Source organism: Bos mutus, chromosome 26 (genome assembly GCF_027580195.1).
Source record: "Bos mutus isolate GX-2022 chromosome 26, NWIPB_WYAK_1.1, whole genome shotgun sequence".
NCBI lineage: Eukaryota > Metazoa > Chordata > Mammalia > Artiodactyla > Bovidae > Bos > Bos mutus.
Window position 1 is genome coordinate 37550641 of NC_091642.1, and position 12469 is coordinate 37563109.

General features: G+C 42.3%; 2 protein-coding genes across 2 annotated transcripts in view; one reads left to right on the forward strand and one right to left on the reverse strand.

The window, feature by feature from the left end:
- MARCHF5 (membrane associated ring-CH-type finger 5) overlaps positions 1-6006 on the reverse strand; it is a 53317-nt gene extending 47311 nt beyond the window's left edge. Inside the window, exon 1 of the mRNA XM_014476659.2 lies at positions 5649-6006. Within this exon, the coding sequence (XP_014332145.2) occupies positions 5649-5683 (35 nt within the window). The 5' untranslated portion in view covers positions 5684-6006. The remainder of the gene's footprint in view (positions 1-5648) is intronic.
- Positions 6007-6115: 109 nt separating this feature from the next.
- CPEB3 (cytoplasmic polyadenylation element binding protein 3) overlaps positions 6116-12469 on the forward strand; it is a 204398-nt gene continuing 198044 nt past the window's right edge. Inside the window, exon 1 of the mRNA XM_070363675.1 lies at positions 6116-6248. The gene's annotated coding sequence lies outside the window, so the exon portion shown is untranslated. The remainder of the gene's footprint in view (positions 6249-12469) is intronic.

The window sequence follows — 12469 nt, forward strand, 5'->3', positions numbered from 1 at the left end:
CAAGTTAGGGAGTGGAGGTCACCAGTTTCAGCTTCATTACATACATGTCAAGGACATGAGGACAAAGAAAACAAGTCATTAGGTTTACTGATTAAGAAATTATTAGTAACATTTAATATACTTTTAGTAGAGCTACGGATAAGAAAGGTGGATGAAAGTCAAATTATAACGAGGTATTAAGAATCTAAATGTTACTAGAGTAGTTCAGTTCAGTTGCTCAGTCATGTCTGACTCTTTGCGACCCAATGGACTGCAGCACGCCAGACCTCCCAACTCCTGGAGTTTACTCAAACTCATGTCCACCGAGTCGGTGATGCCATCCAACCATCTCATCCTCTGTAGTCCCCTTTTCCTCCCACCCTCAATCTTTCCCAGCATCAGGGTCTTTTCACATGAGTCAGTTCCTCGCATCAGGTGGCCAAAGTATTGGAGTTTCAGCTTCAACATGAGTCCTTCCAATGAACATTCAGGACTGATTTCCTTTAGGTTGGACTGGTTGGATCTCCTTGCAGTCCAAGGGGCTCTCAAGAGTCTTCTCCAATACCACAGTTCAAAAGCATCAATTCTTCGGTGCTCAGCTTTCTTTATAGTCCAACTCTCACATCCATACATGACTACTGGAAAAACCATAGCTGTGACTAGACGGACCTTCGTTGGTAAAGCAATGTCTCTGCTTTTTAATATGCTGTCTAGGTTGGTCATAACTTTTCTTTCAAGGAGTAAGTGTCTTTTTATTTTATGGCTGCAGTCACCATCTGCAGTGATTTTGGAGCCCCCAAAAATAAAGTCTCTCACTGTTTCCCCATCTATTTGCCACGAAGTGATGGGAACGAATGCCATGATCTTAGTTTTCTGAATGTTGAGCTTTAAGCCCACTTTTTCACTCTCCTCTTTCACTTTCATCAAGAGGCTCTTTAGTTCCTCTTCACTTTCTGCCATAAGGGTGGTGTCATCTGCATATCTGACGTTATTGATATTTCTCCCAGCAATCTTGATTCCAGCTTGTGATTCTTCCAGCCCAGCATTTCTCATGATGTACTCTGCATATATGTTAAATAAGCAGGGTGACAATATACAGTCTTGACGTACTCCTTTTGCTATTTGGAACCAGTTTGTTGTTCTGTGTCCAGTTCTAACTGTTGCTTCCTGACTTGTATACAGGTTTCTTAGGAGGCAGGTCAGGTGATCTGGTATTCCTATCTCTTTCAGAATTTTCCAGTTTATTGTGATCCAGACAGTCAAAGGCTTTGGCATAGTCAATAAAGCAGAAATAGATGTTTTTCTGGAACTCTCTTACTTTTTCGATGATCCATACTACGAGTATCCATACTCATACTACAAGTAGTATGTTAATACAATAGATTCTATATGTACACTCTTTAATTGCTGAATATCACAAAACTCAGTATTTAAAAAAGTAAATTGTAGACTGATATATTTAAATTTTAGAAACAAAAACAGAACTGTGAATTACATATAGTATATATAAAAGCATTAAACAAAGACTGGAAGAACATAAACCCACTTATGATAGTGGACTGGGGATGGGAGAAGATATGGGACTGGGGGATAATGGCCAAAGGGGACTTTATCTGTAATGTTTCTGCTTTTTATATAGAGAGGGAAGCAAATACAACTACTTGCTAATGGTTCTTAACTCCAGGTATTGGTCTGTAAATGTCAAAATGGGATTGTAATATGATTGAGGAAAGATGCCAAAGAGAATGAGAAGCTGCTTTAGTGGAAGCTAGAGACGGTTTATAACTCAGAAGGAATATACAGCTCAGTCCTCTGAAGACATCTACAACCTCTAAAGGGATGTCCATGCGGTCGGTAACATCCTGTGAGAGGGGGTTCTAGCTCACTTGCTACTGCAGGAGGCCTCTGGGGAGCGGATTATTCTTCCATTGTTCTTCCCATCTGACTGTTCTGGGGACACTGACTCCGTTCCTTGCCTACTCACCTTGTGCAATTAAGTGATGCAAAACAACCTCAACAAATTCCTAAGTGTTCAACATGAAAGGGGTACACAAAAGTCAAGTTTCCAGAAGCATCTCTCACCAGGCTTTAAACCTGAGGTCCATTCCTGCGGTTTGTTTATAGTATTCTTTGTATTCTCTATAGATTTAATCCTCATTTTGAGAAGTAAAAGAGAAATGAGAAAGTATAATGGTGACAGAATAGGCATAACAGACTTCTTAAAAAAGTATGGCAACAAAGGGAAGGAAGAGAAAATAAGATTCAGAGAGCCTGATGTAAAGGGTTTGAATTTATGAATGGTTATAATTTCAGGGCAATGATTTGTGACCCCCAGTCATTCATGACATTAGAAAACCACCCCCTTTCCACCACTCTCAATTTAAAAGGTTCAAATGATAAATTTACATAAAACAGCTGCTTACTGTTTATAAAAATGAAAGGCAATCAAAATATATATCTATATATACTCTTTCCAGCTGCAAATATGGCAAGAATAAAAGTTATTAAGATAAACAATTGCTAAACTAGATTTACTTATTCACAAAGGACAAGCAATTGAACTTCAGCTCTTAGTAAGCTGCTATTAATTAAAAAACCGTGACAGACTAAATGTATAAACTGAACATACCATCATATTTGTAAATATAATCTTTATCTTATTTGACATTTGTGGAACACAAACCTCACTAGAATTAAAGCTCCACACGAGTATTTCTGCTTATGTTCACTACCACCATATACTGAGGGCTTAGAATGGTACTGGGCAAATGGATCAATATTTACCAAATCAATTCAATGAACACAAATTTAATAAACTATTAAAACATACCTAATCTTAACCCAGAAGCGAAACAATATATGTTATATACATTTCCTTAATCTTCTCAAGGATAGAACTTGTACTGAAGAAATAAACATAAAGGCAAGTTTCTGAAGTAAATTCTGTCGCTCAAAAATTGCCACCCAAAGACCAAGCTAGGAGGGAGCCAAATTCAAGCAAGAATTCTGGGTCCTAACAGGTTGACATATTTTAGTCTCTTGAACTTGTCAGTATTCCTCAAAAGAACCCATCAAGTATCTTTGTGTTCATCTTGCAGGGGGGATAGCCCAGATTAACATGATAGTAAATAGAAAGGAGACGGGCGAGGGGTGTGTGTGTGTAAATTGCTAATTGATTGGTTACATTAGAATTTTTTTTTTTAATACTGATTTATTTGGCTGCATTGGGTCTTAGCCCAATGCACATAGGCTTCTCACTAGTTCCAGCACTCAGGCTTTGTTGCCCTGGGGCATGTGGGATCTTAAGTTTCCCCAACAGAGATCAAACACGCATCCCCTGCACTGGAAGGCACACTCCCAGTCACTGCACCGCCAGGGAAATCCCAGTTACACCAGAATCTTAAGTACCTTCTGTGTGCCTAACATACGATAGCATTTTATTGTTGTATAAGGTACTTATACATAGAGACTGTACAAGAACAACAACAAAGTACTTATATTTGTTCTCATTTATACAGTCCTGTAAGGTAGGACATTATAATTTTTTTAAAGATGATGTAGAACCTCAGAATTTAAATCCAAAGTCATATAGCCAGTAAGTGGCAAAACGAGAATTTCAAGATTTCTGTCCAAGCTTACCTCACTAAAAGGTACTATCCCTTATGATGAAATAATCACTTAGGGTTTAGGGTTGTGGGAATTCCCTGGTGGTCCAGTGGTTAGGAATCTGCTTCCACCGCAGGAGGCCCAGATTCAATCCCTAGTTGGGGAACTAAGATCCCTCAAGCCATGAGGCATTACCAAAAAAAACCCAAAACCCTTTAAAAGTGATTTTCAACCACAACAAACATCTGAAAAGCTTTTGAAAATACCCATGCTCAGGCCCTATTCTCCAGAAATCTGTGAACTAATTGGTCGTGGGCAGAATCAGGCATCCATCCATATGTTAAAACACTCCTCAGGTGATTCCAACAAGGGGCCAGGTTGCAAAATGATCTTTGAATATCATCTTAAGAGATATGTCAAAAAGGTAGAGAAGATGAGGGAAGCCAGTATTATAGTCACCTGTTTCAGTATATGCAGCCAGAATTTCCAAGTTTCTGTTGAGACAATTGTAAATGTCTTGCTGGCACTCCTTGGGTTTTTTACTTTTATGGAAATCTCCAAAGAGTGTATGAAAGCCAGATCAGCTTTTGGACACAAAAGTCAACTACATAAAAGTGAAAGCAGCAGGCCCTCAGAGGGGGTAAAAATTAATTACAAAATACCCAGCACCAAAATAGGGTCTCTGATTGGAATTGGCAGTGACAGAAAATGGTCTCCTCTGGGCATACTTCAGTTGTCCTATGTAATTTGCCAGTATGGTAAATTATTAGACCACTACACAACTGGGGAGAATGACAAAAAAGTTCATGCATTTGTTCATAAAAGTATTTACTGATGACTTACTTTGTACAGGGGGTTGTAGAATTTGAAATAATGACTTCTGCCTTCCAGGAGCTTGTAAACTACTTATTAAAAAAGGGAGTAGTCAATACAACTTGACCCGAATGCTCTCCTAGAACAAGGGCTGGATTAATCACTGGGCCACCCCAACTGAAAAAAGTCAGTACCATGATTTCTATCAACTTAGACGTCTCAAAATTCTAAGCTCCAAAGGAAATGTCTGTCACTCCGGAAGAAGAGGTACTCTTGAGTGATTTGTGTTCTGGGTGTGATCCAAGCATAATTTCATTGGGTATAATTTCATTTAAGGTAGCCTCTTCATTTAACACTTTCCAGTTGGATTTGTTCTCAGTATAGAGCTATACCACACGCTGAACTGGGTGGCGAGTGGTCTACTGAGAGTTGTAGGTAACGAAAACATACATTAGCCAATAGCACCGGCGTCGCCAGGAAGTTATGTCCTTAGTGGAAATTGTGGAGTAAGGGTCTCCAGAAACTCGTGGTAGAACCCAGAGACTAGAATTTCAACAGCAGAGGGCTCTGCAGCCGATTTCACAGAAAGTTTTACCGACCGGAGCCCCCACAGAATGAAACTTTCTCAGGGAACTCAACGCATGGTAAAATACGCGAAATTATTTGTTCAGGTAAAATACGCGAAATTATATGTCTGTTTCCCATAACCTCTACTCTGGTCTGACCGTTGAAGTCCTTTGCTTATACTCTTGACCTTATAGTTTGGGGTTGGGGATGCGGAGGAAGGAAGTTTGCCTATGAAGCTTTCCAAAAGAATGCTTGTTTTTCCTTGGCTTTTGGAACAGTTAAAATTGGAGGAGGATCAGTCCTCAGAAAATTAGTTTGGCTCTTCTTGCCAGTGACATCTCGGACAAACACGTTACAACACAGTTTGGGGGGAGGGGAGGAGCAGAGTGAGAAAAAGAAAACTAATTCTCTGGGTTCATACAAGCCCCTCTCACTTCGCAAAGGCGTCCCGACGAAACCAGACGCCACTCCTTAACTAAGTTTCCCTTTAAGTCTACGCACCCAGGCCGCCCGCTCCGTCCTCCCGCAAGTACGGACTCCAAACTTTCGGCCCCTCGCCCGGCCCCCAGGCCGTAGAACTCCTCCCGGCACGCCGGGCTCCGCTCCGAAGAGCCCCGAGGCCGGGCGCGGCAGGGCCGGAACGAGGATCAGCGGCTCGCGTCCTCCCCAAAGGCTGCCCGTACCTGTCCAGCATCTGCTGTAGGGCTTGGTCCGGCATCTTCGGCGGAGCCGGCGCACTCGCCTCTCCGGTGAGCCCGGTCAGGGCCGGGCCCAGGACAATAGCACTGAGAGGCGGCGGAGTAGGCCTCAGTCCGGCGGCAGCCGCGAACCCGCCACCCAGCCTCCCGGGGCGGCTCCACGAGCCCGGCGGTGGCGGTGCGCGGCCCGCGGGCGTCCGGAGGAGGCGGTGGGGAGCGAGGAGGAGGAGCCTAGGGCGGGGAGACGACGATCGCGGCCGGGGTTCCTGCCCGTCGGCCCGGGGTTCCGGTCCGTGGACCGCGGGCGCCGAGTTGCTGCCGGCGGAGGAGCTACCTCTGTGAGGTAAGAGTCACCGCCTCCGTGCGCGCTGGGGTCACGACGCAAGGCGGCCCAGAGCAGCCTGGGAGATGTAGTCCTCGGACCGTCCCCACTAGAGGCTGCACAGCCCGCCCGGACCACCGCCGCAGCGCCCGCAGCCGCCCGGCCGGCGCCCTCCCGTTTCCTTCCTCCAGGGGGAAAAATGTCCTGCGGGCCGCTTTCCAGGAAGCAGCAGGATGTGCCGCTCCACTGTCAGTAGCATCAAGGTCAGCTCTCCCTGCCTGTTTTCTCTCAGCTCTGGTGCTCAGGTGGGACCGAGCCAGGTGAGGGGTGGGATCTAAAGGGCCATTTCTCGTCAGGGTCTCCAGTCCCGGCCACGGCGTCGGGGTGGGCCGTGGCGGGGGTGGGAGTGGCAGAAAGCGTCTTCGGAAGCCCTCAGCGCTGCGGCCAGCCTCTGCGGCGTCTGAGCCCATTTTGGGGAGTTACACAACCCCCGCAAGGGGTCGGATGCTCTAGTGCGTGAGGTTATTCCTGAGGGGTCGGGAGGGCAGGGGCTGCCTGGACCAGATGGTTCCCACCCAAACCAGTGTATGTTTCTCAGGGCGGGGGGAGAGGGGTGGGGTGTGTGTGCGTGTGTGTCGTGGGGAGATTATTCCCTCCCTCTAGGAACCTTCTAAAATGTGCCTGGGCTTTCAAGGGCTCGCCGATAGTCTCCAAATGGAACATGGTCGTGAATAAACAGCTCTTGCTTACTCAGCTGTGGGTTGTCAGGGGTGTTTGTTTCTCTGTCTGCTGCTGGTCAGTGTTAACCATTTCTAGTCGCCTTGACACCTCCAAGCAGGTGGATATGTGTGGGGAGAGATCAAAAGGAAACAACCATAAATCGCTCATTGAGTTACTCTCTGACGCTCTAGGGGACAGCTTTGGCGGGAGGAAAAGAACTGTTGGCTAAAAGGAAGGCGTCTTTTGGACGACCTGTGGCGTTCTCTAGTGCTGTGATTGGTAGAACGTTTGGTAGTTTTCCCCTGATTATGCCTAATTTCTGCCGCAAGATGTTTGATTTTTCTTTACATTAAAATGTGTTTTTAAAGCTCTTTTAATTTTTACGCAGAATTTTGCAATCAGCTTTTAATTTCTTGCTTACAGTCTGCTTCCTGAATATATTTGAACTAGAGTGTACATCGCCAGGAAGAAAAATAAAAATAACATGTGACCAGAAGTTATTTGGCCTCTGATTTCTGAAAGATGCTTTTATGAAAGACTTTGGGAATTTACATGACTAATTATAATTAATGCTTTACCCTTTTCTCATTAAATGAGAAGCAGGCCCATGACAGGGGAGGGAAATAGGTAATTTATTAAGGCATTTGAGATTTCAAATTCCTATTTATTACTACTTCTACTAAGTAAGTCTTCTTTTACTGTGTGTTTATCTGTTAAAGCAATTGTCAGCCAGAAGGAGATGGATACATACATTCTGCTCAAAAAACAGAATTTTATTCTAGCATATTGATTACATAGGTTAGAGCAGACTCCATTTAATTTTATGACTTACATTAAAAGGAATTTTCATCTCATCTTAGAATTTCTGTTTGAACTTCAAACTGGAAAGTAATGTGGTATAGTTCTATTGCTAGCAATGTGGTGTGCAGATTATCCTTTTTTAAAAAATTATATTAGCATTTTCATGAAAATTCTGCTTCCTGGCTGTCTCAAAAATCCTTTGAAATAGGAAAAAAAACTTTGTTACTCACTTTAAGACTGATTAGGGAAAAATGAAGCAATTAGCACCTGACCTAGTAATCCCACTCCTTGGTATCTACCCAAGAGGAATAAAGATATATATCTACACCAAGACTTGTATGCCAACATTCATAGCAGCATTATTCCTAGTAGCCAAAAAGTGGAAACAACCCAAGTATCCATCAACTGATGAATGGATAAACCAGTAAATCCGCCTGTACAGTAAATCCGCCTGCAATGTAGGAGACACAGTTTTGATACCTGAGTCCGGACGATCCCCTGGAGAAGGAAATGGCAACCTACTTCATTATTCTTGCCTGGAGAATCCCATGGACAGAGGAACCTGGGGGGAGCTACAATCTGTAGGGTTGCAAACAGCTGGACGTGACTGAAGTGACTGAGCATGTACACATGCACACCCAAAATGTTATTAGCTGACAACAAGGAATGAAATTCTAATACATGTTACAATATGGATAAATCTTGAAAACATGTTAAGTGAAAGGAGCTAGTCACGAAACACCACATATTGTATGATTCCATGTATATTAAATGTTAAGAATAAATTCATTGAGACAAAGTAGATTAGTGGTTGCCAAAAGCTGGAGGGGCTGGAGAGAAATGGAGAGAGATTGCTAAAGGGCATGATGTTTCTTTTGGGGCTGATGAAAATGTTCCAGGGTTAGAGTGGTGATGACTACACAGCTTTGTAAGTTATATTGCAAAAATAATATAAAAGAAATTTAGATTCTGGTGATGGTGACACAAATCTGTAAATAGACTTTACAATTTTGATATGAGTTAATTTTATAGTATGTAAATTGTTGTTGTTTGCTTGCTAAGTTATGTCCAACTGTTTTACAATCCCATGGACTATGGCCCACCAGGCTCTTCTGTCCTTGGAATTTTCCAGGCAAGAATACTGGAGTGGGTTGCCATTTCCTACTCCAGGGTATCTTCCCATCGCACGGATCGAACCTCTGTCTCTTGGGTTTTGTGCATCTCCGGCATTGGCAGGCAGATTCTTTACCATTAGCCCCACTGTTTGTCAACTTTATTTTCCTTGGCTTTAGGATTTTTAAATTAGAATAACTGGAATCATAATACTCTGTAACCTGCAATGTGGATTCAACCTGCAGTTGATCAGCAAATTTGGCAATTGACAATTCTCCTCGGAGAACACCTGAATATTTTATATTATTTCTTTGGAATATCTCTAGGATCCCTTGGCAGACAGTTCAAAACAAGTGTCAGGTGAGAACATTAAAGTAATATACTACTTTAAATTTCCTATAGTTCCATAGTCAGGTATTTCTAAATCCATTACAAAATTATTAATACATTTCATAACTCTTTAGGATAACTCTATTCTGATTTTGAAGAAAAAGTTCTTAATTGCTTAGATCTCAGTTTGTCCCCCTCCAAATAAAAAGTTGAAATGCACTTACCTATTTTACATAGAGTTAAAGATTTATGGTAAATGATATTTAACCAAGAGATTAATAGCATGACCACAAAAATATTTTCCTCAGTGTTATGTTTTAAAATAGAAATTAATCTACTGAAAATATTTAAAGATTCTCCCAACCTTGGAGGATTAGGATCGATAATGTAGAGTTATCCTAAAGAGTTATGAAATGTATTAATAATTTTGTAATGGATTTAGAAATACCTGGGTATAGAACTATAGGAAATTTAAAGTAGTATATTACTTTAATGTTCTCACCTGACACTTGTTTTGAACTGTCTGCCAAGGGATCCTAGAGATATTCCAAAGAAATAATATAAAATATTCAGGTGTCCTCCGAGGAGAATTGTCAATTGCCAAATTTGCTGATCAACTGCAGGTTGAATCCACATTGCAGGTTACAGAATATTATTCATTAATTTATTTAGCAGACATTTACAGAGTATTTATGATGTGCTTGGGTACTCTAGTCACAAATTAACCAATGACTCCCCTTTAAGAACAAAGGAAAGCTATGACAAACCTAGACAACGTGTTGAAAAGCAGAGACATTACTTTGCTGACAAAGGCCCATATAGTCAAGGCTGTGGTCTTCCAAGTGGTCATATGCAGTTGTGAGAGCTGGACCGTAAAGAAGGCAAAGCACCAAAGAATTGATGCCTTCAAACTGTGGTGCTGGAGAAGACTTCTGAGAGTCCCTTGGACAACAAGGAGACCAAACCAGTCAATATTATGGGAAGTCAACCCTGAATACTCATTGGAAGGACTGACACTGAGGCTGAGGCTCCAGGATTTTGGCTACCTGATGCAAAGAGCCCACTCATTGGGAAAGACCCTGATGCTGGGAAAGATTGAGGGCAGAAGGAAAAGAGGGCATCAGAGGATGAGATGGCTGGATGTCATCACTGATGCAAGGGACATGAATTTGGGCAAACTTCAGGAGATGGTAAGGGACAGGGAGGCCTCGTGTGCTTCAGTCCATAGGGTCACAAAGAGTCGGACACGACTAGATGACTGAACAACCACAGAGAACATACAAACTACCTAATGATACTTATATTTAAAAAAGTAACCAGACCACTTACATGTGAAATACTACATGAGGATACATGGCAGTGTATGATGAAGTGCCAAGTGAGTGGCCTAGAAATACAAAGTGAGGTAGCAGTTTAGAAGACACTGTTGTGGGTTGGTGAGTTAGAGAACTTTGTGAAACAAGGGAAATTTAGGCTCTACCTTGTAGCAAGAGGAGGAATTAGGTAAAGAAGTGGAAAAGGATTTTGGGTTTAGATAAGGATGAAAAGATGTGGAGAGGAATTAACCTCTGTAAATGGCACTGTACATCTCTGTTGAGCAAGAGTGAAAAATATGGTTGGTTGGTTAACTACGGAATAGTTAAAAGGCCTGCTGCTAAGTCACTTCAGTCGTGTCTGACTCTGTGCGACCCCATAGATGGCAGCCCACCAGGCTCCCCAGTCCCTGGGATTCTCCAGGCAAGAACACTGGAGTGGGTTGCCATTTCCTTCTCCAATGCATGAAAGTGAAAAGTGAAAGTGAAGTCGCTCAGTCGTGTCCGACTCTTTGCAACCCCACGGACTGCAGCCCACCAGGCTCCTCCACCCATGGGATTTTCCAGGCGAGAGTACTGGAGTGGGGTGCCATTGCCTTCTCCAGTTAAAAGGCCTTGAAACCATTAATTCTTTTGATAAGTATTTATTGAACAAGTAATATTTATGTGACAGGCACTAATCCAGGTACTGAAGATACTACTGGACAAAGACATAGCAACCCACTCCAGTATTCTTGCCTGATCACCTGGACAGCGGAGCCTGGCGGACTATAGTCCTTGGGGTCACAAAGAGTAAGACATGACTTAGCAACTAAACAACAACAACTAAGCCAGGCGCTGGAGGTACAATACTGAGAAAAACAAGCACAGTTCCTACCTTTGTAGAGTTTACTCTTTATCGAGGGAAAGAGAGAGAATCATGTAAAGACAGTTTTTAGTTTGCAAATGTAGTACGTGATGTTATTAGAGATAATAGCTAGGATTTTGACCTAAACAGGGTGATCAGAAATTTTTTTCTCAGAAAGTGCCCATCATGCTAAAGCCTGAGGAACAGCAAGAGTTAATCGAACAAAAGGAGGAAGGAAGAGCATCCCAGACCAAGGAACAGCTTGTGCAAATACCCTGAGAAGGAAGAGTCTTGTGATAAAGAATAGAAACGGAAACAAAAAGGGGGCTTGGGGCAAAATGGGACCAGAAAGGTCAGTCAAGTGACAGACTCTGAAGAGCTTTATAAGCCAATTTAAGGAATTTTGCCTTTATCCTAGAAGTCTCTGGGAAGAGGAGTTTAGACGTTCTGTAGGAAATGGAGAGTTAACTTGTAGTGGTTCCCAAACCTGCTGTGAATCAGAGAATTTACCCTGGAAATTCTGGTGCATGTGCCTTGTAGTTGTTCCCCTAAGTGATTACTAGACCAGTGGTGTCTCTGCAGAAATACCGTAGTGGTTGAGAGCCTCAGCTCAAACCTACATTTGAATCTTAGCATTGCCACTCAGGGGCTCAGCAGTTTTGGGTGGGTTACTGAATAAGCCACAGTTTCCTCATCTTCAGGAGAATTACAGAAACTACCTCACTGAGTTACGGGGAGGATTAAATGAGAAAATCCATTTAAATTGTTCAGGACAATGTTGGCACATAGTTAAGAACTCCATTGATATTAGCTTTTAATTATTACTAAAAATTCTCAGGTCAAGGTAACAGTGATTTAGGGGGATTAATTTTGTAGTGGTATGCAGAGTGGGTTGGGAACAAAGGCAAGTTAGGACTGGCCTAGGTTTCAGTAACTTAGCCATGGTCTGTAACTATTTTAGAAGTTTGCTTTAACACAGCTATAAGTTCTTGAAGAGCCTTATATAGGCTAAGTAGTTTTCAAATAGATAATGTTCTTGGGCCTCTTAAAGGACTTGTATAGGGACACCTTGATCTCCAGAATATATTTTACTGAGCATCTATAGGATTTGTTTGAATTGACCTTTTCTTAATTCTGGACAGAGGCTTCACTGGGCACTTAGGACAGTCTAAAACCTGTCTGTCTTCATTTGCTATGCAGAGAATAGAATTTTAACATCTTATATCAACTCTAGTGAAAAAGATATTTACAAAAGGTGATTGATTTTACAAAAAAATCATCATCCATTAATTAGTCTTCTCTTCCTCCTCATAAATACTGTGGAAGAACCATTACTCTTCACTGTCCTTGCTTATACTCC